Source organism: Microcaecilia unicolor, chromosome 1 (assembly GCF_901765095.1).
Source record: "Microcaecilia unicolor chromosome 1, aMicUni1.1, whole genome shotgun sequence".
Classification (NCBI taxonomy): Eukaryota; Metazoa; Chordata; class Amphibia; order Gymnophiona; family Siphonopidae; genus Microcaecilia; species Microcaecilia unicolor.
This window is the reverse complement of record NC_044031.1, coordinates 74,010,686-74,036,687: the sequence shown is the minus strand read 5'-3', so window position 1 is coordinate 74,036,687 and position 26,002 is coordinate 74,010,686. Positions and strand designations below refer to the sequence as shown.

Sequence of the window (26,002 nt, the reverse complement as noted above, 5' to 3'; positions counted from 1 at the left end):
TACTAAGGTGCGCTAGTGTTTTTAGCATGTGCTATTCACATAGATGCCCATAGGAATATTATGGTTAACGTGCGCTAATGCTTAGCATGCACTAAAAATGCTAACACGCCTCTAGCTTAGTAAACAGAGCCCATAGTATTTTTAAGCACTTAGTGGGACTCTTTAACACTATGGGGCCAATATTCAGACTGCAGGAATTAGACCATCTAAGTCCCGTGGTTGGCGCTAAGCCCGGCTATCCTAAGCTGAACATTAGTGGATAGCTGATTAAGTGCTATTTAACCGGTCAGCAGCCGTTCTGGCCTGTTAAATAGCACTGAATATCGGAGGGGGGGTTATACTTTTAATGCTCAGTATTTATTTATTTATTTATTTATGGTTCATTTATACCCCCCAGTTTCCCACAATTGCAGGCACAATGTAGCTTACATGAATTACAAAAGTATTACACTTATGTTTCAAATATCCATCCGCTTGTACATGTCCTTACAGGTCAGCACCAGTGTTTTTTTAGATGTATATTCCAGCATTTCCTCACATTTTTTACTCGTTTGATCTATTTGCACTCGGCACTTTATAATCGCACTTAGTGGGATTTCATTATTAGAATCATGCTCCACTATTATGCACCACGTTTTCATTCCCGCATGCACTGCAACATCTCTGTTTTTTTTTCTTATCAGACTCATTTGTCACCATAGTCAGACCATATCTTTTCTTTCGCTGAATGATACATTTGATGATTGTGCAATATGCAGCTTTGCATGTTTCTGATTTAATCGATCCATTTTTTATTCAATTGATCCACTCTAGAATTGAATCTAAGTTTTGCACTTTTATTGTTTTTACCTCTATTGTTCATTATTTATTTATTTATTCATGCATATGATAATATAATTGAGTTCATGCTAACATTATATTTGTTTGTCATTTAACATTTTAATTATACACCATTTACTTATATGTATCACTGTTTCATTTTAGTTTCTTTTATTAGATTAATATATGTTTATGATTTTGTACATTAGGTATTTTTTTTTTTGCCTAGACCCCTGATGCAGGCATTTTCACTGAAACACGGACTGTGTCAGGTCTAAGTATTGAACTGATGCTCTCTATTCTCGAAGGTTTCTTGTGCTTTTTTGGCTATTCTGCTCTCTTTGGGTGTGCTTTGGATTCTTTCTCCTATGCTTTTTGGCTATTCTACCCATTTATTGTTAATGTGTCCACATAATACAAAAAAGTTAAGTGCATTCAAACATGTAAACATGTTAATAGCTGAAACATTTGCATGCTATAACTCATTAAGCGGTTCTTTATACTAAAGCTTAGCTTGAGTTATCTGCTGCAGGGCCCATAGGAATAAAATGGGCCCTGCTGCAAATAACGTGAGCTAAGCTTTAGTAAAAGACCCCCTAACATAGGCTCTGCCAATACATTAACACAAATCTGCATAGAGGTAAAAATATCTGAACGTAATGGTAATAGAATGTGTAATGGTAATAGAATGTGAATTGAAAATTATTAATCCGCAAACGAACCTTTTCCGGAGGTGCGAAGGCGGTAGAACGAGAGGACATGAAATGAAATTGAAGGGGGGCAGACTCGAGAAAAATGTCAGGAAGTATTTTTTCACAGAGAGAGTATTGGATGCTTGGAATGCCCTCCCGCGGGAGGTGGTGGAAATGAAAACGGTAACAGAATTCAAACACGCATGGGATAAACATAAAGGAATCCTGTTCAGAAGGAATGGATCCTAAGGAGCTTAGCCGAGATTGGGTGCCAGAGCCGGTGGTGGGAGGCGGGGCTGGTGGTTGGGAGGCGGGGATAGTGCTGGGCAGACTTACACGGTCTGTGCCCTGAAAAGGGCAGGTACAAATCAAGGTAAGGTATACACAAAAAGTAGCACATATGAGTTTATCTTGTTGGGCAGACTGGATGGACCATGCAGGTCTTTTTCTGCCGTCATTTACTATGTTACTATGTTATTAAGGCCCTGCAGACTGTATTAGATAACAGTGACTTTAACATTATTAAATACTCACATTAGCACTAATGCTCTTCTATGCAACAAACCCTTATATTCTCACAGGTACAAATTCTTCCATTTCTAACTTAAACCTACAGTCTATCTAATAAGAATCATTTTCAATGAACACAGCCTAAAAAGGGGTTTTCATCCGATAAATCCCCTTCTTTTTAAACTTTAAAAATAGAACTGATGAGAGACGTTTTACCTGTCTGTGCAGCCAGGAATCACTTTCATCTTCGTGTTTCTAAAATGAAACAGTATAATTAGAAGGGTTATATTAGATCATTACTTTCTACTCAGCAGGGTATAATAGACTGTGAAACGTGATTCACCACAGCCACAGCACTATTCAGGTGCACTGCATTGTCTCCCATTTTGTGTCTAGAGGATCAGTCTGGCTTCTGGGCAATTCTTCTTCATAACAGACTGTACAACAGTGATCCATTGATCTGGACAAAATGGGATCAATACCCCTCACTACCTCTCTACCCTCATCTCCCCTTATGTTCCCACCCGAAACCTCCGTTCACAGGACAAATCTCTCCTCTCAGTACCCTTCTCCACCACTGCCAACTCCAGGCTCCGCCCATTCTGCCTCGCCTCACCCTATGCCTGGAACAACCTTCCTGAGCCCGTACGTCTAGCCCATCCCTGCCCATCTTCAAGTCTCTGCTTAAAGCCCACCTCTTCAATGCTGCCTTCGGCACCTAACTCTTACCTTCAGGATATCCGGACTGCCCCAATTTGATTGCCCCTATCGTATTGACTACTCACTTGTCCTTTACATTGTAAGCTCTTTGAGCAGGGCCTGTCCTTTTATGTTAAATTGTACAGCGCTGCGTAACCCTAGTAGCGCTTTAGAAATGTTAAGTAGTAGTAGTAAGTAGTAGTAGTAGTAGAATATTATTCAGAATATGGAGACTTGTGTGATCTTGAAAACTCACAGACATCACCTTTAAAAAAAAATCTTATTCTGGTCCAATAAAAGATATTAAACCTTTCAAGGAATCCAAAATGAACTAACAGGTTGAGAGCCTGCAAAGTTATTGCTTATCCAAAGCCTCTGCAATAGCAGAAATAGACTGTTAGAAGAGTTGTACATTAGATCTAACTTGGGGGGAGGGGGGAGGTGGAAGGTTAGCTTTAGACCACATCTTTTATTAAATTATTTATTTCAAATAGGGGCCACTATAACCCCTTTTCGGCACAGGAAAGAGAACCATACTTAGCTGGCCAGATCCTAACCAGCTAACTCAACCCCATTTTTGGCCATAACAGTTTGTGATTGAAGCTTAGCTTAAATCTAGCCCCATAGATCTGGTGATTCTAATTTAGGCATATCCCCTAACAATGTTTGAGAAAAGGAGAGGCTGTCATATTTAAACCATTACACAACTATGTATCCAGCTGTTAATAGAAGCTAAATTGGAAGTTTAAATCATAGGTAATCTCCCAGAGAGAAATTCAGTGCTCATATTTTTATTCCAGATCCCAGATATGAACTTCATAACAAAGCAGACAGGTAATAAGCTCAAAAAAGAAAGTAAAAATGCTTCTTAATGTGAATACAGCAGAGTACTTATTGTAATAAAAAGGATTTTAGAGATTGCTTTTCAACTCTATCTGCCTTGACTAACAAGTGCACTTGGGGTCTGTATTGTTGATTAGAAGTAATTCTGTTTAAAAATGATTGTTTAACTTTGATTGTGTCAAAATAAGTTGAAATGCAGAAGATAAGACACAGCTTAAATTAATTTGGTATGTGAAGAGGAGGAGGATACTTGTTTTCCAAGTTCAGACTGGCCACCTGGACTTGGAAACATGTGACCATATTCCCACAGTATGGCTTATTTACCTATTCTCAAGCATTCTATAATTTTCCTTGGCTCTGAAAATAAGCTTTAGCGTAATAAAAAGGGAGGGTTGTTGCAGCAGAGCTTTGAGGCTCATCTGTGTTTAGACACATCATGCAGAAAGTGTTATTGAGATGGACATGGGAGAAACCACTGCTTGCCCTGGAATTGGTAGCATGTAATGTTGCTACTAACTGGGATCCTGCCAGGTACTTGTGATCTGGACTGGCCACTGCTGGAAGTAAGATACTGGGCTAGATGGACCATTAATCTGACCCAGTATGGCTATTCTTATGATTTTAACATGAAATCAGAGACCAAGTATTTATTTCAGTAGGATTTAGCATAGTAGAACCCAGGATTATTCATATTCGAATCTAAATCAGTATTCAGCTGAATACAAATAATGTATTTGGGCCCAAATCAAATCGAATACGAATATTCAGTACAGCCCTAGCTATAGCTGTAATTTGAATGTGGCACCTGTCAGGGGTGATCTCACTATTTTCTATTGCAGGTCATGTATTAACATTCATATTAACACGGGGTACCTGCTCCTGGTTAACACAGAAGTACTTACCCTCAAATTCTATACATTGCATATAGAGTTACGAACGTTAAATTGGGTGCACACCCAATTTATGCACGTAACTTAACTGAATAACAAGCCAATCAGCGTTAATAATTGGATGGTAATAACTGACTATCAGCACTAATTGGGATTAATTGGGAGTTAGTTAGCTAAAAACACTACCACATCTTAGTACACAGGGCCCTAAGCATTCAAAGGACAGATGAAATTTAATGTGAGCAAGTGGAAAGTGATAAACGTAGGGAAGAGTAACCAAACTATAGGTACATTATGCAAGGTTCCATATTAGGAGTCACCACCCAGGAAAAGGATCTAGGTATCATCACTGATGATATGTTGAAATCCTCTGCTCAGGGTTCAGCAGTGGCCCCCCAAAAATAGAATGATAGGAATTATTAGGAAAGGAATGGAGAATAAAACAGAAAATATAATGCCTTTCTATCACTTTATGTGACTACACCTCAAATATTGCGTACAATTTTAGTCATCACAACTCAAAAAAGATATAGTGGAAGTAGTAAAGTTATAGAGAAAGGCAACCAAAATGGTAAAGGGGATGGAGCGACTTTACCATTTTGGTTGCCCTTCTCTATAACTTTGACCACTGTTGCAAACAAGATACTGGGCTTGATGGATCTTTGGTCTGTCTCAATACAGTGATGCTTATGTACATGTGTAACTTATAGAATACTATAAGTTACTTGCATATCTTCAGCACTTAGGTGCACACATTTACACATTTCACTTAAAGGCATGTATTTCCACTATGAGTGTTCTATAAAGGAAATTAGGCACCTATGTTCCTTACAGAATAGGCTCCTACCAGGTACACAGTTACAGAATTTCCTCCATAATGTATTTAGAACTAAGGAAGGGTATCTTCTTAAATTAGAATTTGAGCTAAGGAGAAACTTTGCTGTATTTTCTGTGCCAATAAGGCTGCTGCAAGGAGAAAGTAATTATGATGTGTATGTCCCCTGGTTGAGGTGCTTAGGCAAATGCCCAGATATAGCCCGGAAGGTGGGAGAGGGGACACATAAGATATTTATTTGGTGGGACCCAAGGTGGGGGCCAGCCTTAGGGCTGGTCGACCACGCAAGCCATGCATCAGACTGTTCATTCAAATAATAATCCAGACCACACCATGAAGTAACTTAAAAAAAATAGAACTTTACTGTACTATCAATTAATGAAGCACAGGAACATTAGAATGTCCTATAGAATGCCAACTTATATACACTTTGATATCCATTCTTCCTGCTCACACTTCTTAAGTTCACTGCTACACAAAGTAGACTGATATAATTCAGACAGATAATGAATTAATTCAATGTAAATGCTTAGGTCTTTTTACCACCTCTCCAAATCTTCATATGCCAGTTACCCACAAATTGTAGAGATAAAAGACCGAGGCTGCTGCATATGAGAAAAGTAATTTATTTACTTACCAAGTATAGATACAATGAATATTTTCTCATGGGAGGATAGAACTACTGCATACATATGTTCTCTGTATCTATCACTCCAACACACTGAACTGAAACAGCTATTTTTATATACTTGTATTTAACAATGATTTACAAGGCTTCAGCAAGTTATCGTACTCAGGATCATCTGGTCTTTTTTCAAAACTATCTGGTTTCCCTCACCTGCTAGACCACATTCTCATGTTTGTTTATGCTTCCTCCTTTCCCAGGCCTGTTTGCCCTTAAGGATATCATATCAGATCATAAGTTCCTGGGCCTCACGATTTATGGCCTTTGCCCTTTGATTGTACTCCAGGGTGCATAACTGTGTTTATTATCTACAGTAATAGCTACAGTTCAGAGAAATGTTACACATAGACAAGTTGATTGTTAACACAGACATAATACCTTAGCTGCTATATCCTTGTTATAGTTACAGGTGTATCCTTCCTTAATTTTCCTCCACTCTGCCATGGATGTAGTGTCCCGTAGAAGTGGTGTACAGGATACCTGGATGCTATGGCTAAGCATCTTGAGACTTTTCTCACTCCTTCCTTTACAGACCGAACGGGTATGAAAAGGGTCTCCAAACCTTCTCACTATAGTAAGCCAGCAACCTCTTTGGATCTATCACTTTCCCCCAAGTTCCTGAATCCTTGTCCTTGCAAGTGACACTGGTGTCTAACCGGTTGGGTACAGACTAGCTGATTCCTTTACTCTCAAAAGCTAGTTACAGGTTTTGGCAGAAACGGGTCTCTCCCTTGACATGTATAGTTAATGACAGGAGAGATTCCAAACACAAATTTTTGTGACAAAGTCAGAATTTAAGTCTTTTTTTGGGGGGGAGTATATTACTGCCACTAGCAACACCCCTTCAGAAATTCCATCTCCTCCCCTGCTTCTAGGTTCCCTTCCAGATGCTACCAGAAACTACTTTAATCTTCCAGCAGGCTCCGGTGCCAGAATGTCTGAGCATGTCAAGAACAGGTATAGGAAGCACACAGGAAACAGCAGGTCAAAAGTATAGCCTAGAGACCCAATGTCTGCAGATGGCTTAAAACAAAATGTTGGAACAATTTGTTTGAGAAAACCACTGAAAACCCACTTTTATTGGCTGACAAAAAGGAAAGCTGCCAGTAACCAGCTAGACACAGGCACTGATGCACTTTTAGGAACAGCAAGGGGGAAAATACATACAGTTATATAGTATATATTTTCCCTTGTTGTTACAGATGCATAAATTAAACCAGAGTGATGAGATCTGATATAGTGTTGTCATTAAATATAGCCTTGTTAGCTTAGCAGTTTCCTACAAACACATGTGCTGTTAGAAACATTTATAAAGCGAATGCTACATACCTGTAGAAGGTATTCTCCGAGGACAGCAGGCTGATTGTTCTCACTGATAGGGTGACGTCCACGGCAGCCCCTCCAATCGGAATCTTCACTAGCAAAGTCCTTTGCTAGCCCTCTCGCGCCGGCCAGTCCAGTATGTAGCAAGACAAACTCTTAAGGGAAGACACAACTCCAAAGGGGAGGCGGGCGGGTTTGTGAGAACAATCAGCCTGCTGTCCTCGGAGAATACCTTCTACAGGTATGTAGCATTCGCTTTCTCCGAGGACAAGCAGGCTGCTTGTTCTCACTGATGGGGTATCCCTAGCCCCCAGGCTCACTCAAAACAACAACCATGGTCAATTGGGCCTCGCAACGGCGAGGACATAACAGAAATTGACCTAAAAAAATTTACCAACTAACTGAGAGTGTAGCCTGGAACAGAACAAACAGGGCCCTCGGGGGGTGGAGTTGGATCCTAAAGCCCAAACAGGTTCTGAAGAACTGACTGCCCGAACCGACTGTCGCGTCGGGTATCCTGCTGCAGGCAGTAATGGGATGTGAATGTGTGGACAGAAGCCCACGTCGCAGCTTTGCAAATTTCTTCAATGGAGGCTGACTTCAAGTGGGCTACCGACGCAGCCATGGCTCTAACATTATGAGCCGTGACATGACCCTCAAGAGCCAGCCCCGCCTGGGCGTAAGTGAAGGAAATGCAATCTGCTAGCCAATTGGAAATGGTGCGTTTCCCTACAGCCACTCCCCTCCTATTGGGATCAAAAGAAACAAACAATTGGGCGGACTGTCTGTGGGGCTGTGTCCGCTCCAGGTAGAAGGCCAATGCTCTCTTGCAGTCCAATGTGTGCAGCTGACGTTCAGCAGGGCAGGAATGAGGACGGGGAAAGAATGTTGGCAAGACAATTGACTGGTTCAGATGGAACTCCGACACGACCTTTGGCAGGAACTTAGGGTGAGTGCGGAGGACTACTCTGTTATGATGAAATTTGGTGTAAGGGGCCTGGGCTACCAGGGCCTGAAGCTCACTGACTCTACGAGCTGAAGTAACTGCCACCAAGAAAATGACCTTCCAGGTCAAGTACTTCAGATGGCAGGAATTCAGTGGCTCAAAAGGAGGTTTCATCAGCTGGGTGAGAACGACATTGAGATCCCATGACACTGTAGGAGGCTTGACAGGGGGCTTTGACAAAAGCAAACCTCTCATGAAGCGAACAACTAAAGGCTGTCCTGAGATCGGCTTACCTTCCACTTGGTAATGGTATGCACTGATTGTACTAAGATGAACCCTTACGGAGTTGGTCTTAAGACCAGACTCAGACAAGTGCAGAAGGTATTCAAGCAGGGTCTGTGTAGGACAAGAGCGAGGATCTAGGGCCTTGCTGTCACACCAGACGGCAAACCTCCTCCAATGAAAGAAGTAACTTCTCTTAGTGGAGTCTTTCCTGGAAGCAAGCAAGATACGGGAGACACCCTCTGGCAGACCCAAAGAGGCAAAATCTACGCCCTCAACATCCAGGCCGTGAGAGCCAGGGACCGGAGGTTGGGATGCAGAAGAGCCCCTTCGTCCTGCGTGATGAGGGTCGGAAAACACTCCAATCTCCACGGTTCTTCGGAGGATAACTCCAGAAGAAGAGGGAACCAGATCTGACGCGGCCAAAAAGGAGCAATCAGGATCATGGTGCCTCGGTCTTGCTTGAGTTTCAACAAAGTCTTCCCCACCAGAGGAATGGGAGGATAAGCATACAGCAGGCCCTCCCCCCAATCGAGGAGGAAGGCATCCGACGCCAGTCTGCCGGTGGCCTGAAGCCTGGAACAGAACTGAGGGACTTTGTGGTTTGCTCGAGATGCGAAGAGATCCACCAAGGGGGTGCCCCACGCTTGGAAGATCTGGCGCACCACTCGGGAGCTGAGCGACCACTTGTGAGGTTGCATAATCCTGCTCAATCTGTCGGCCAGACTGTTGTTTACGCCTGCCAGATATGTGGCTTGGAGCACCATGCCGTACCGGCGAGCCCAGGTCCACATGCTGACGGCTTCCTGACACAGGGGGCGAGATCCGGTGCCCCCCTGCTTGTTTACATAGTACATGGCAACCTGGTTGTCTGTCTGAATTTGAATAATTTGGTGGGACAGCCGATCTCTGAAAGCCTTCAGAGCGTTCCAGATCGCTCGTAACTCCAGAAGATTGATCTGTAGATCGCGTTCTTGGAGGGACCAGCTTCCTTGGGTGTGAAGCCCATCGACATGAGCTCCCCATCCCAGGAGAGACGCATCCGTGGTCAGCACTTTTTGTGGCTGAGGAATTTGGAAGGGACGTCCCAGAGTCAAATTGGTCCAAATCGTCCACCAATACAGGGATTCGAGAAAACTCGTGGACAGGTGGATCACGTCCTCTAGACCTCCAGCGGCCTGATACCACTGGGAGGCTAGGGTCCATTGAGCAGATCTCATGTGAAGGCGGGCCATGGGAGTCACGTGAACTGTGGAGGCCATATGGCCCAGCAATCTCAACATCTGCCGAGCTGTGATCTGCTGGGACGCCCGCACCCGGGAGACGAGGGACAACAAGTTGTTGGCTCTCGTCTCTGGGAGATAGGCGCGAGCCGTCCGAGAATCCAGCAGGGCTCCTATGAATTCGAGGTTCTGCACTGGAAGAAGATGGGACTTTGGGTAATTTATCACAAACCCCAGTAGCTCCAGAAGGCGAATAGTCATCTGCATGGACTGCAGGGCTCCTGCCTCGGACGTGTTCTTTACCAGCCAATCGTCGAGATATGGGAACACGTGTACTCCCAGCCTGCGAAGTGCCGCTGCTACCACAGCTAGGCACTTTGTGAACACCCTGGGCGCAGAGGCGAGCCCAAAGGGTAGCACACAGTACTGGAAGTGGCGTGTGCCCAACTGAAATCGCAGATACTGTCTGTGAGCTGGCAGTATCGATATATGTGTAGGCATCCTTCAAGTCCAGAGAGCATAGCCAATCGTTTTGCTGAATCATGGGGAGAAGGGTGCCCAGGGAAAGCATCCTGAACTTTTCTTTTACGAGATATTTGTTCAGGGCCCTTAGGTCTAGGATGGGACGCATCCCCCCTGTTTTCTTTTCCACAAGGAAGTACCTGGAATAGAATCCCAGCCCTTCTTGCCCGGATGGCACGGGCTCGACCGCATTGGCGCTGAGAAGGGCGGAGAGTTCCTCTGCAAGTACCCTCTTGTGCTGGAAGCTGTAAGACTGAGCTCCCGGTGGACAATTTGGAGGTTTTGAGGTCAAATTGAGGGTGTACCCCTGCCGGACTATTTGCAGAACCCACTGATCGGAGGTTATGAGAGGCCACCTTCGGTGAAAAGCTTTCAACCTCCCTCCGACCGGCAGGTCGCCCGGCACGGACACTTGGATGTCGGCTATGCTCTGCTGGAGCCAGTCAAAAGCTCGCCCCTTGCTTTTGCTGGGGCGCCGCGGGGCCTTGCTGAGTCGCACGCTGCTGACGAGAGCGAGCGCGCTGGGGCTTAGCCTGGGCCGCAGGCTGTCGGGAAGGAGGATTGTACCTACGCTTGCCAGAAGAGTAGGGAACAGTCTTCCTTCCCCCGAAAAATCGTCTACCTGTAGAGGTAGAAGCTGAAGGCTGCCGGCGGGCGAATTTGTCGAATGCGGTGTCCCGCTGGTGGAGAGACTCTACCACCTGTTCGACTTTTTCGCCAAAAATGTTGTCCGCACGGCAAGGCGAGTCCGCAATTCGCTGCTGGATTCTATTCTCCAGGTCGGCGGCACGCAGCCATGAGAGCCTGCGCATCACCACACCTTGAGCAGCGGCTCTGGACGCAACATCAAAAGTGTCATAAACTCCTCTGGCCAGGAATTTTCTGCACGCCTTCAGCTGCCTGACCACCTCCTGAAAAGGCTTGGCTTGCTCAGGGGGAAGAGCATCAACCAAGCCCGCCAACTGCCGCACATTGTTCCGCATGTGTATGCTCGTGTAGAGCTGGTAAGACTGGATCTTGGACACGAGCATAGAGGAATGGTAGGCCTTCCTCCCAAAGGAGTCTAAGGTTCTAGCGTCCTTGCCCGGGGGCGCCGAAGCATGTTCCCTAGAACTCTTAGCCTTCTTTAGGGCCAAATCCACAACTCCAGAGTCGTGAGGCAACTGAGTGCGCATCAGCTCTGGGTCCCCATGGATCCGGTACTGGGACTCGATCTTCTTGGGAATGTGGGGATTAGTTAAGGGTTTCGTCCAGTTCGCAAGCAATGTCTTTTTTAGGACATGGTGCAAGGGAACGGTGGACGCTTCCTTAGGTGGAGAAGGATAGTCCAGGAGCTCAAACATTTCAGCCCTGGGCTCGTCCTCCACAACCACCGGGAAGGGGATGGCCGTAGACATCTCCCGGACAAAGGAAGCAAAAGACAGACTCTCGGGAGGAGAAAGCTGTCTTTCAGGAGAGGGAGTGGGATCAGAAGGAAGACCCTCAGACTCCTCGTCAGAGAAATATCTAGGATCTTCCTCTTCCTCCCACGAGGCCTCACCCTCGGTGTCAGACACAAGTTCACGAACCTGTGTCTGCAACCTCGCCCTGCTCGACTCGGGGACCTCAACCTGGGCGATGGGCCAGCCGGCGCCACGCTCGACGGTACCGGAGGCGCAAGCACCGCCGGTACCGGAGGGGTAGGGCGCAACAGCTCTCCCAGAATCTCTGGGAGAACGGCCCGGAGGCTTTCGTTTAGAGCGGCTGCAGAGAAAGGCTGTGAGGTCGATGCAGGCGTCGACGTCAGGACCTGTTCCGGGCGAGGAGGCTGTTCCGGGCTGTCCAGAGTGGAGCGCATCGACACCTCTTGGACAGAGGGTGAGCGGTCCTCTCGGTGCCGATGCCTGCTGGGTGCCGAATCCCTCGGCGACCCAGAGCTCTCGGTGCCGACGCGGGGAGGAGACCGGTGTCGATGCTTCTTCGACTTCTTCCGAAGCATGTCACCGGAGCTCCCCGGCACCGACGAGGAGGACGTAGAATCCATCCGTCGCTTCCTCGGGGCCGAGGCCGAAGAAGGTCGGTCTCGGGGGGGCTGTACCGCAGGAGCCCTCAGGGTGGGAGGAGACCCACCCGAAGGCTCACCACCACCAGCAGGGGAATGGACAGCCCTCACCTGCACTCCTGACGATGCACCACCGTCCGACGACATCAGCAGACGAGGTCCCGGTACCACCGACGTCGATGCAGCTATCCGATGTCTCGGCGCCGATGCAGAGGCCCGATGCCTCGATGCACTCGATGCAAGGGCGGCCGAGGAAGATGGTCTGGACGCTGACGACGTCGATGCACTCGAAGATCCCGGTGCCGATGCCGACGAAGAGCCCGAGAACAAAACGTTCCACTGGGCTAGTCTCGCTACCTGAGTCCGCCTTTGAAGCAGGGAACACAGACTACAGTTCTGAGGGCGGTGCTCGGCCCCCAGACACTGAAGACACGACGAGTGTCGATCAGTGAGCGAGATAACCCGGGCGCACTGGGTGCACTTCTTGAAGCCGCTGGAAGGCTTCGATGTCATGGGCGGAAAAATCACGCCGGCGAAATCAAAGTCCGAAATGACGGAAAAAGAGCACCAAAAACTTTAGAGGGAGAAAATCTCGACCGAGGCCGAAAAGAGGCCTACCCCGACGACGAAAGAAAACTTATCGGGGCCAAAAGCTGGAAAACGGGGAGGATTGAAACGAAACCCGGTGGAGGGGTTCCGGAGCACTTCCCGAGTACAAGGAAAGCTTTTATGAAGAAAAAACACGTTCAACAATATGGACGCGCGAGGTCGACTCTCCGGGGCTCGACACGGCGAAAAATACGACCGTACCGAGTGCGGACAAAAGAAGACTGGCCGGCTCGAGCCGGTTTCGGGCGGGAAGACGGCCGCGCATGCGCGGTGCGCGCGGGCGCGCGAGGGCTAGCAAAGGACTTTGCTAGTGAAGATTCCGATTGGAGGGGCTGCCGTGGACGTCACCCTATCAGTGAGAACAAGCAGCCTGCTTGTCCTCGGAGAAATAACTTTACCATGCACCACCCCAATATAAATAAGGTGAATGACAGAAAATATACAACATGAAGTTAGCCAGATTCTTTTCTCTCCCCCTGACCTACTTCAGACACATTCTCTTAAGGTTCTTTTACATGAGAAGCACGTCATGATTTTGCTTGTCTTGTAAGCTACCATGTGCTTCAAGGTTCTTTGCAGCTGCAGCCTGGTGGTTGAATAGGGCTGGCATGAAGACGAGCAGCACCAACCTCTCAGTGCCTTGATTCGCCATGGATAAAAGGGGTTTTCATGGTTCCCAATCACGAGTGTCAAACAGGTCCTCTGAGAGAATTCAGACATTTCCAGTACATTTGGGGAGGGCTTAAAGCCTTATATAGTAAGACCCCTCTCTCTCAGGAGCTGTGAATTCTGCCAGAACTGACTCGCATTCAAGAAGTCGGCGCTTCAGACTGCCCTCGCATGTGTGTCACCTCTGCCACTGGTTCCGCCCTTCTGGAAACAGGAAATGAGGGTGGGACCAGAGGCAGAGCTCAGACACATGCAAACTCAGTCTGAAGCACCGCTAGCCTTCACTGTGGACGCCACACCCCAAGGTAAGATTTTTTAAAATACAGCCAGCACTAAGGAAGGCGAGGGGCTGCCGGAGGACAAGTCGTGCTTGGAGGGCAGAAAGAGAGAGGGAGGGAAGCGCGGGGGCATGGAAATCGGAGGAGGAGGGAGGGAGGGGGGTCGTCATCCTGCAAGTCGAAGGGGAGGGGGGTCGTCGTCATGCAAGTCGAAGGGGGGAGTTGTCCTGCAAGTCGAAGGGAAGGGGAGGGGAGGGGGGTCGTCCTGCAAGTTGAAGGGGGGGTCGTCCTGCAAGTTGAAGGGGAGGGGCCTGGAACTCGAAGGGGAGCGAGGGAGGGAGGGAGGCGCGGGGGTGTGGAACTCGAATGAGAATGGGGGGCATGTAACTCGGGGGGAGGGAGGGACGGGGGTCCTGGAAAGGGGATTACCTTGGAACTGGGAGGGAGGGAGACCCTGGAACTGGTAGGGAGGGAGGCCCTGGAACTGGGAGGGAGGCCGGCCCTAGAACTGGGAGGGAGGGAGGGCGACCCTGGAACTGGGAGGGAGGGAGACCCTGGAACTGGTAGGGAGGGCGACCCTGGAACTGGGAGGGAGGGAAGGAGGGGGAAACACCCTGGAACTGGGAGGGAGGGAGGGGGGTGGACGACCCTGGAACTGGGAGGGAGGGGAGGCCCTGGAACTGGGAGGGAGTGAAGGAGGGGGGGAACACCCTGGAACTAGAAGGAAGGGAGGGGGTGGATGACCCTGGAACTGGGAGGGAGGGGGGCCCCTGGCACACACTCTCATTCTCACACACACACTCTCTCACAGACACACTCGCACCCAGCCTCACTCTCTCTGTCACACACACACTCGCAGATTCACTCTCTCTCTCTCACAGTCACTCTCACACACATTCTCTCAAACATACACACTCAGAGGAAAACCTTGCTAGCGCCCGTTTCATTTGTGTCAGAAACGGGCCTTTTTCCCTAGTTAAAATATAAAATAAATTAAATTAAAATGGAATCAGATATGGGCCTCACTATGGCTATCATCCATTACCTGTGTGTGCAGCATAGCCCAAATGTACCGTGCTACTGGTGCGCCCCCCCACACCCCCCTAATCCTATAAAGTTGCACAGATAATTTTATGCTTAGCACACAAACCTGTATGCATAAATTATGCAATGCTGTCAGTTGTGTGTGTAAATAATTAGCTGCTACTTGGCATTAACTCTCAATTATTGCCAATAATTTGTATTAATTAGTGCTAACTGGTACTAATTAGCAGTTATGCATATAAGTGCTCTTAGTCAAGATTCTGCACATTGCACTCGTACAATCCATCATGTACAATTGTTATGAGGGTGTAGTCTTGGGAGGGGAATGGGCGAGTCAGGAGGCGTGCCTAGCACTTATGTGGGTTCTAGAATATTAGCAGTTATGTACCAAACTTCCTACAGTTAGGCATGAGTATTTATACCAGCCTTTGAACTAGCATACATTAGATGCTTGCGCCTACATTTAGGCGTGCAACTATGGTCTTATGTTGACAAAGCGAAGATGAAATGGGTCCCCATCTGCATTGTCTATCTATACGAAGCTAAGTGCTTTTTCTCTTCCCACATATGAATATATGAATATACTAGTAAAAAAGGCCCATTTCTGTTTTAAAGGAAATGGGCACTAGCAAGGTTTTCCTCGGAGTGTGTATGTTTGAGAGAGTGTGAATGTGCGGGTGTGTGTGTGTGTGATAGAGAGAGTGAGACTGGGTGCGAGTGTGTGTGTGAGAATGAGAGTGTGTGCCAGGGCCACCCCCTCTCTCCTAGTTCCAGGGTCATCCCCCCCCCGGTATGTCTCCCATTTGCAGGGGTGTCCCCCCTCCCATTTGCAGGGGTGCCCTTCCTTCCTTCCTTCCAGTTGCAGGGTCCCCCCTCCATCCCTTCCTCCTTTTTTCCCAGTTGCAGGGTCCCCCCTCCCTTTTTCCCAGTTGCAGGGTCTGTGTGTCTCCCCACTCCTTTTGTCCAGTGGAAACAGCTGTAAAAACGACAATGAGAAGCAGCTCCTAGGTTTCCTTTTTTTTTTTTGAGTGTATAGGAATGACGGAGTGGAATCAGAGATTAACCAATGGGCTTCCTTGCTTACCATAGACTTGTTTTGTTCACTTCCACTCCTGTCTATTGAACGTCCTGCAGCATGTCATAGGTTTGCTTGCTTTCTTTTGAGTGAACGGGGATGACGGCCGCGCTGGAATCGGACCCGCTGCGCTTTCCCTCCCCCCTCCTCTGACTCGACACTACTGGACCCTGACCCCCGCCCTGAGCCCTCACCCGCCTCCTCCACTCGCCGTGTCGCCGCTCTCCCTCTTTGTCCTCTCCGATGCTCGTTCGCCGTGTCGCCGCCCTCCCTCTTCGTGCTCTCCAATTAAAGGCGGTTAGTTCTGTAGGTTGGCAGGCAGTCTGCAGCGATTCCTAGGCAGGGGGAGGAGTAGGGAAACACGCCTCCCCCTGCCTGGGTCGCTGTTTGCTGCTGGCTGGGTCGCCGTTTGCTTGGATCGCTGTTTCGTGCTGGTTGGTCACGTTTTGTTGCCGTGTATTGGGCTGGAGGCGCAGCCAATCAGTGGCACTTCAGGAATGACGTCACTTTTATCTACTCCACTTTCCTGAGCAGCTCTGGCCAGAAACCACGGTTCCAGGCAGCCTCAGAACGTTGGAGGTGAGAATTATTATATAGGATGTTCTGGCACAAACTGAGGAATCTTTATTGCATATAAGAATAAAAATATAAAGAAGAAACAATTCATGACTATTGGATTTGGTTTGGAGGTTTTTTTGGGCCAATGACAGAAAAGTGCTTGAAGTAGTTAGGATATTGAATAAGTTCCCAAATCTACTAAGGAGCATTTCCACCTGAATCTGAGGCCTTTTCCCTCCAACTAAACAGAAATTTTGTCATGATTAGAGTATATTGATTTCTCATGGTGAACAATATGGGTTATTCCACTATTGAGTGTGTGCTACATGTTTTGCGTGGAATAAATTCTCTAATTGTGAAATGTATTTGGTATGGTATAACGTCAATTGTGATGATGGTGAATGCACTCCATGTACATTCAGTGCTGTTGACTATATGTGATAGCGGAGTCTGCACAAGCAAGCTTAAACTGAATGCACAAGATAAGGTGTATTGAAGCAGGAACTCAAAACGCGTTGGACCAGACTGGGATTGAATCGATTGTGACGTTGACCTTAAAGATAAGTTTGGATTTTCATTAAAATATTTTTGTGACTCTCTATAAAGTCAAGAAGTTGAGAAGTCACTGAGGAAGATTCTTCCCTATGACAGATTAGTCATACCACAGTCATTAAGTTATAGCTAAGTTATTTGTATTGTCTTGTTGGAGCACTAAATATATGTCTTAAATTAAAAATCATAGCCAGTGTTTAATGTAATACAGTGTCTGTCACCAGGGAATACTACCCCCTAGCCAGAAGTGTAGCCGGGTTTTGATGTCAGGGGGAGCAGACATTTTGTAAAATAGGCGTCAGTGTGAAGCTGAAGGGCTGATCTGCTCCCCTTGCACTCACCCTAGCTACGCTTTTGCCCCTAGCTATTCCATGCCCTTCTCAACCACAAAATATTCAATATCTGATGATCCTAAAAATCCCTCATATGAAAGTTCATTTGATTCTGTAACTACAAAAATCTACACCATACATTTTTCAGCAGGGAGCATGGTGTACCTGCTACTGTACTATACTGGCTTGGGTCTCCTGCCCCCTCCTTGTATTGTCTCTGCTTTCTTTTGCCCTGTGGGACTATGGGAGCAGACAACTGGTGTTTCACATTTTCACTGGAAGCTGCATTTGTTGGTACTTCCCTCGTAAAGTTTTTCTTTAGTTTGGCTGGTGGACTACACATGATCAAAGACTACCACCTCTGTTCCTCTTCACTAGTGCTGTTGGTGGACCTAGATATCTGATATATTTTTAACCTCCCCCCCAGCACAGTATCCTCAAGTAAAAAAAGGAGCCACAGTTTCCACCCACACTTTCAAGCCATTGCAAGTCTCTTCCTGATGTTGGGGCCCTCTTACTAAAGCTTAGCACGCGCTAACAGACATTAGCGTGTGCTAAGTGCTACACAGCTCATTTTATACCTACGGGCCACAGGGCACTTAGCACACACTAGGCCTTCAGTATGACTTGTTCTAATTGTTTCTCTAATGGTGCACCTTTTCTAATCAGTTCCATGAGACAACTTGAACACAAGAACTATTCTGCCATGTCCTTTGACAAGTTTATTGTGAAAGTTTCTGGGTGGGCTACCAATTCTATTTGTCATCTATTACTAAAGAGCTCTAGCCTGTGATTACATCACCCTGAGTCTGTCTGATCTCAGAAGCTAAGTGGAATTAGGCATGGCTGCTACTTAGATAGGAAGTGTAAATAATGAGCACGAGTGTTCATCTTGAAACAAAGCGAAAGGGCACTTTGAAACTGGACAGAGTAAAAAGGCAAAAGCTGATAAGCATGTGAGCCGGAGACTCATGATCTGAAAAGACATTCTTGCGTGCAAGCAGCCATGAGACGGAGGCCAGTGTAAATAAACAAGAGAATGTGGATTAGCAACTTAAGGGAAAATAGATAGTGAGAACAGAGAACAGAATGATCTCTGAGGAAGATAAGCGCTAAAGTAATGTGAAGCACTAGTATATAAACAGCTGATCCAGATCATTACTTTGGAGAGATGGGTTCAGATAATACCTTTGTACAGCAGAGCCGTTCTCCCATGAGAAATTATTAATTAAATCTGTATTTGAAAAAGAAATAAAGAAGCTGTATTTCTCATATACGTAGCCTTGTCTTCTGTCACTCTTGATTATGGGTGGTTGGAACATACTAAATTGTGTTAGTGATAGAAAGACTAAATTTTATTCAGAAGCCACATTCCTTTACTTCTTCAGCCTCTTACTATTTAATGACTAGCAACTAGCACTAACTCAGACAGAAACACTGTGGGCTTGAGCTTTTAAGTTTTAGCAACTGGTGAGTACCAAAGGGCTCAACCAGAAGAGAAAGTCACCTGCTAGAGGTAAACACACATACCTAGTCCTGGTGCCCCCCCCCCCCCTCTCTCTCTGAAACCCATCTGTGCTCTTTGGATACTTTCCTTATTTTTTTTTTATCCCTTTTTGACTTTAACAAAGTAATGTTCTGAAACCAGAATTTTCCTATCATCTATCTGAATGCAAGAAGAAAAATGTACTGGATCTGTGGCACTTCTAGTATCTTTTGCTGACATCATGAGCCATGGGATTTGAGAGACATTAGGCAAGGATAAGCTTGTTTGGCTGTTTGTCCAAAGGTTTCAACATGATTGGTTGAGTGACTCCTATTTCGTTCTTCTTCACTTCCCCCATAGTGGCTATGTTATGAATGGCCCCATAGACTGCAATGGTGCCAGAAAAACAAATAGACACAAATAAGTTTTTGACGTGTTCCAGTTCTAACGCCATTTTGTTTAAGGTACACAAACTGAAAATGCTCTTATTTGTTGCATTTTAGCATTCATCTAAAAACAAATCCACATCCCCATTACTTTCCTATAGCATAAAAGAAAACTTTAAGCGAAAAGCTATTTGGGTGAAATCACGTACCTTTACACAGACTCCTGTGGTGGCATCACAGAGGGTTAGGACTGAAACGTTTTGTGCCCTGTTTAACCAGTTCACTGCCACTTTGGTACTAGTTGCCCATTTTACCATTGTCACATAGTACTCCCTAAAAAAAGACAAGAAAAACATTCTTTAAAATTACAATCTTTTAGTATTGTCTAAACAAAATGTGGTACAATCTTCTCATTTGACAATGAAAATCATAAGCAAAGTCTTGAATTACTAAAGAAGTAGAAGTTGCTAGATAATATTTTATAATTTAATGATTTAAAAAATATATTTTATAGATGTATTTTTTGTTAGCATTTTATAAATTCCATACAGGAAAACAAATATTTTTCATAATACCGATTAACAAATATATAAGCAACATAAGTATACACAGAGAAAAGATAAACAATTGGTAATAAACATAAACAATAGTCCACTATTAAGAAAAGGGGAGACACTACCCTGGATCTGGGTACAGGAAAAGTGAAAAAAGAAAACTATCAAATGAGCAGTAAGCTGTGAACTCAGTAATGCATCCTCTAATTTAGCCATATATCAGGGGTACTTCAAGGCTTTGTCAATAAAGATGCTTTAGGAGATGATCTAAACTTGACTTCCTATTTGGAGAAATCAATAGAGGAGATGTCTATGAGGATCACCCTATTAATAACCTTTCAGGCTTATTTTCGAAAGAGAAGGGCGCCCATCTTTCGACACAAATCGCAAGATGGGTGTCCTTCTTACAGGGTAGCCCAAATCGGCGTAATCGAAAGCCAATTTTGGGCATCCTCAACTGCTTTCTGTCGCGGGGATGACCAAAGTTCACGGGGGCGTGTCGGAGGTGTAGCAAAGGCAGGACTGGGGTGTGCTTAGCACATGGGCGTCTTTGACCGATAATGGAAAAAAGAAGGGCATCCCTGACAAACACTTGGATGACTTTACCTGGTCCTTTTTTTCTTATGACCAAGCCACAAAAATGTGCCCTAAATGACCAGATGACCACTGGAGGGAATCGGGGATGACCTCCCCTTACTTCCCCAGTGGTCACTAACCCCCTCAAAAAAAATTTTTTAAATATTTTTTCCAGCCTCTATGCCAGCATCAGATATCATACCCACCTCCATGACAGCAGTATGCATGTCCCTGGAGCAGTTTTAATGGGTGCAGTGCACTTCAGGCAGGCGGACCCAGGCTCACCCCCCCCCCCTACCTGTTACACTTGTGGTGGTAAATGTGAGTCCTTCAAAACCCACCACAAACCCTCTGTACCCACATGTAGGTGCCCCCCTTCACCCCTAAGGGCTATGGTAGTGGTGTACAGTTGTGGGGAGTGGGTTTTGGGAGGTTTTGGGGGGCTCAGCACACAAGGTAAGGGAGCTATGCACCTGGGAGCAATTTCTGAAGTCCACTACAGTGCCTCCTAGGGTGCCTGGTTGGTGTCTTGGCATGTCAGGGGGACCAGTGCACTACAAATGCTGGCTCCTCCCACAACCAAACAGCTTGGATTTGGTAGTTTCTGAGATGTGCGTCCTCGGTTTCCATTATCGCCGAAAATCGAGGAACATCTCTAAGGTCGACCTAAATTTTGCGATTTGGGCGTCCCTGACCATATTATTGAAACGAAAGATGGACGCCCATCTTGTTTCGATAATATGGGTTTCCCCGCCCCTTCGCTGGGACATCCTGTGAGGGCGTCCTCAGGAAAACATGGGCGCCCCTTTTGATTATGCCCCTCTTTGTGTTTCCCAGTGACTATGATAACATCTTGTGTCTGTTCTTTAGGAAAAGAGAAAAAAATATTTTCTTATGTCTATAGAGTAATTCAAGATTCTAGAAAGAAATTTCTTGCTATGTGCCAAGAGGTGATAGCTGTGGGTTCCACTTTCACAGTTCAATTACCTTGTAAAGTATAGTTACTTATGCTTCTGTTAAATATTTTATTTATTTATTTATTGGGATTTATTAAATTTATTTATGAAGAGATTCACTCAAGGCAGTGTACAGTAGGCACATCTTGATTAGAGGCTGACCGAATTGCAGTTTCGGTTTTGGCATCAAAACTGAGCTGAAATCTGGGTTTGGGTTTCGGCCTAAATCGCCTGTGCGTTTTCACTGGAAACCAAAACCATTGCCCCTACCCCACAACCACAAGCCCATTCTCCCCCCGAGCCAGCCTCCCCCTCACAGAAAACCTATTCCCTCTGTGGGCTGCCCATTAACTCCACCTTTCCCAGGCCTAACTTCTTAAAAACCTGGTGGTCTAGTGGCCCCTTTGGGTCCAGAGCATCTCGAGTTGCTTCTGCTGCCGCTGGCTGCGTTGTGAAAATGGAGGCAATAACTTCCCATGGTGGCCTCACGAGACTGTCATGGGAGGTTGTAGCCATCATTTTGGAATTCAGAATGGCATGAGCAGGAAGTTGCTCCTGCTTATGCCGTTCTCAGTTCGAAAATGGCGGCCAAGACTTTCTGCAGCAGGCTCGTGAGACTGTCGTGGGAGGTCATGGTCGCCATTTTGGAACTGGAAATGGCATGAGTAGGAAGTTGCTCTTGTTCATACCATTTTCAATTCCAAAATGACAGCATTGACTTCCCGTGGCAGTCTCCTGAGGCTGCCATGAGAAGTTGTGGCTGCCATTTTCACAATGCAGCCAGCAGTGGTAGAAGCAACTCAGGATGCCCTTGCCCCAAAGAAGCCAGTAGACCACCAGGGCTTTTAAAAGGTATATCTGGGGAGGGCCTATGGCAGGGGCAGACTTGGTGGGGAGGGAATGGTTTTCTATTAGGGGGAAGCTGTCTCAGGGGGACAGGTTTGCGACGGCAGCAGGGGGGCGGGGGTGAGCCCACAGTTTTGGTATAGGCTGAAACTGAGTGGTGGATTTCAGTTGCAAATTCAGTTTCAGCTGGAAGCAAACCACTGGTTTTGGTTTGCCTCTAAGCTTGACATAACACAATTTTGTTAATGGCATAATAATGGGAAAGGGAAATGGGACTGGGACTTGATATCTGAGGAAAGGGGGAGTAGGCTCTTGAAGAACACTAGTAGGTGACGTAGGTTAGGAACAATCTCTTTATTTAAATATACACTCGACTCAACATAGCCTTGTTTCGGCGCTACAGACACCTTACCTTCTTCAGGAGTCTTGTGATATATAGATATATGAATATTAAGCTCAAAGAGAATGAAAGCAAGGCTTCTGCTACAATTGTAATCCACTGCCAATGCAGGAAAAACAGCTCAGCGTATTCAATTACACTTGATATACTACCTTGCTGAGGTTTTTGCAACTACATTCAAAGCAGTTTACATATATTCAGGTACTTATTTTGTACCAGGGGCAATGGAGGGTTAAGTGACTTGCCCAGAGTCACAAGGAGCTGCAGTGGGACTTGAACTCAGTTCCCCAGGATCAAAGTCCACTGCACTAACCACTAGGCTACTCCTCCACTCCATAATAGTAAAATGATCAAACATAAGCATAAATTCAATCAATGATAGAAACTTGAACCTTAGTAATAAGACTAACATGATACAGTATCAGAAATATACATATTTAACAACACTGTAAAACAATCATATAACATAAATATGATAAATGTCAGCAGTATATGTATGGTACCATAATACTACTACTACTACTACTTAACATTTCTAGAGCGCTACTAGGGTTACGCAGCGCTGTACAAATTAATAACTAAGGACGGTCCCTGCTCAGAAGACAGCATGGAAAAAACATTCATATAACACAGATATTACTCTTGCCAGAATTCTACATGACTGTGGAGCAGTGGCATTCCTAGGCTGCCTGACACCCGGGGCGGATCGCCGATGCGCCCCCCCCTGGGTACAGCGCAGCCCCCCCATCCACCGGCAAAATTAGCCCCCCACCGGCGAAATTACACCCTCTCTCCCCCCCGGGTGCATTTTTACCTGCTGGGGGGTGGGGGGTGCCGCGCGCCTGTTGGCTGAGTCCGCTCGTTCCCTCCCTGCTGCTCCCTCTGCCCCGGAACAGGAAGTAACCTGTTCCGCGCAGAGGGAGCAGCAGGGAGGGAACAAATGGACTCAGCCAACAGGCGTGCGGCACCCCCCCCCCAGCTGCATGCACCCGGGGCGGACCGCCCCCACCACCACCCCCTTGGTACGCCACTGCTTTGGAGTGCAGAATTCTGCAGCCTTGCAGAATTCAACATTTTTTCACTCTGAGGGTAAAAGCAGGCACTGGCCCAGCACAGTGGCAGTGGGGGATTCTTTCCTTCCCCAAGAGGTTACTTCTGTGCAGCTCCTCCTCCTCCTCCTACCTCACAGGTGAGTTGTAGGGATGGCTGAAAAAAAAGTAAGGATGGTGTGCAGGTGCAGGGAAGGAGGGAGGGAGGAGGCTGTAAAAAAGGTGGATGCTGTGGAGGAAGGGAGGGTGGGGGGCTGTAAAAAAAGTAGATTCTAACGAGGGAGGGAGGGGGGCTGTGAAAAAAAGGGTGTCGTAGAGGGAAGAGGGAGGGAGGGAAGGAGTTGTGAAAAAAGTTGGATGCAGTGAAGGGAGGGCGGGGGCTGTAAAAAGGTGGATGTTCTGGAGGGAGGGAGGGAGGAGGACTTTAAAGAAAGGTGGATGCTGTGGAGGGAGGGAGCTGTGAAAAAAGGTGGATTCTGTGGAGGGAGGGAAGGGGGCTGTAAAAAAAAAGGTGAATGCCATGGACGGAGGGAGCTGTAAAAAAGTGAATGCTATTGGTGCTGGGAGGGGCTGGGAAAATATGGATGGTATCTGTGTACAGGGAAGAGGCTTTAATATTGGTTAAATTATGGCAAATAAAATTGCAGAATTTGCAAATTTTTGCACAGAATTTTGCAGAACGTGCAATTTTGTGTGCAGAATTTTGAATTTTTTTTTGTGCAGAATTTTGATTATTTATTTGGTGCAGAATACTGGCAGGAGTAAGATTTGATACTCAGGATCTCACTACAATACAAATGAAACACCTTAACAGGCACACATTAAAATCCCCATGATCAAGGATAAAGTTGAGAAGCTTGCATTTTGCAGATGAATCCATGATTGTGTGGATAATGTCACTGACAGCATTTTAGCTTCCTGGAACATGGGATGATTTTCCAAGGACTGGTGAACATATATGGCATCCACCTATTGAAGGGGTGACATGTTCTCTGGAACAGATTGACTAATCTACTGTGGATGGCTTTAAACTAGGGTCATAGGAGAGGTGGACAAACCTCTCAGGTAAGTACAATACTAAATACATGTATTGAAAAGATAAAAATGGGCAATATCTGGGAAACTATCCTGCTTATAATCGAAAGAGAAAAACGCCTATATTGCGACCCAAATCGGGAGATGGGAGTCTTTCTCCCGTGGGCACCAAAATCAGTATAATCGAAAGCCGATTTTGGGCGTTTCCAACTGCAATCCGTCACGGAAACGGGTAAAGTTGACGGGGGCGTGTCAGAGGCATGGTGAAGGCGGATCTGGGGCGTGGTTATTGGCCGAGGAGAGATGGGCGTCTTTAGCTGATAATCGAAAAAAAAGGCGTCTTTACCGCGATTTTGGGTCACATTTTGTGGACCCTTTTTTTCACGAACAAGTCCCAAAAAAGTGCCCCAACTGACCAGATGACCACTGGAGGGAATCGGGGATGACCTCCCCGGACTCCCCCAGTGGTCACTAACCCCCTCCCACAAAAAAAAACCCACTTTAAAAACTTTTTTTCCAGTCTGTATGCCAGCCTCAAATGCCGTACCCACCTCCATGACAGCAGAATGTGTTCTATCCTGTGACAGCCTTTCCCTGGTTCTGATGTGGCTCTCGGGTGAGTGTGACACCTTTTCTGTCATGCGCACTGCAGAGTCACATCAGCAATGTATTGTGGTGGGTGTAGGGTATTGGGCTCCGTGATTCCACTAGCTTGTGGCAAATGCTCACGATGTTGGTAGTTGGTAGGCTCTACTCCCATGGTGCTTTTCCCCCTGCTTACTGGGTCAGAGTGTGCCCTGTTTTGTTTCCGGTAGTCCATGAGGTAGCGGCCATTTTTGTAAGCCAGTTTTAGATCCCTTTCACGTGTTAGCCACATTAAAGAACTTAGTTCTTCCCTTGAATGTGACTGAACGAGGGCATTGTACAGCATTCTGCCAGCTCTGACCTACTGCTCATCTCAGTACCAGGGAGACTCGTTGCCAGTGGGGCACAACCTCTGATCTGCAGTTAACTTTGAGTAAGCATGCTTATTCCAATAAAGGATGTTTTCGGAGAGATTAGTCTTCAGGTGTCAACTGGTGTGCCAATGTTATATAGCAGCAACAAGTCCTAGAGGCCTGCGTGTATGCAGGTCCCTGGAGCACTTTTAGTGGGTACCGCAGTGCACTTCAGCCAGGTGGACCCAGGCCCATCCCCCCTACCTGTAACACTTGTGCTGGTAAATGGGAGGCCTCCAAAACCCAATGTACCCACATGTAGGTGCCCCCTTCACCCCTAAGAGCTATG

At 46.5% G+C, this 26,002-nt stretch overlaps 1 protein-coding gene across 1 annotated transcript in view; it reads right to left on the bottom strand.

Annotated features, from left to right (window-relative positions):
• DPP6 (dipeptidyl peptidase like 6) overlaps positions 1 to 26,002 on the bottom strand; it is a 931,600-nt gene that overhangs the window by 136,652 nt on the left and 768,946 nt on the right. Inside the window, 2 exon segments of the mRNA XM_030198448.1 lie at positions 2,238 to 2,276; positions 19,509 to 19,632. Of these exon segments, the coding sequence (XP_030054308.1) occupies positions 2,238 to 2,276; positions 19,509 to 19,632 (163 nt within the window).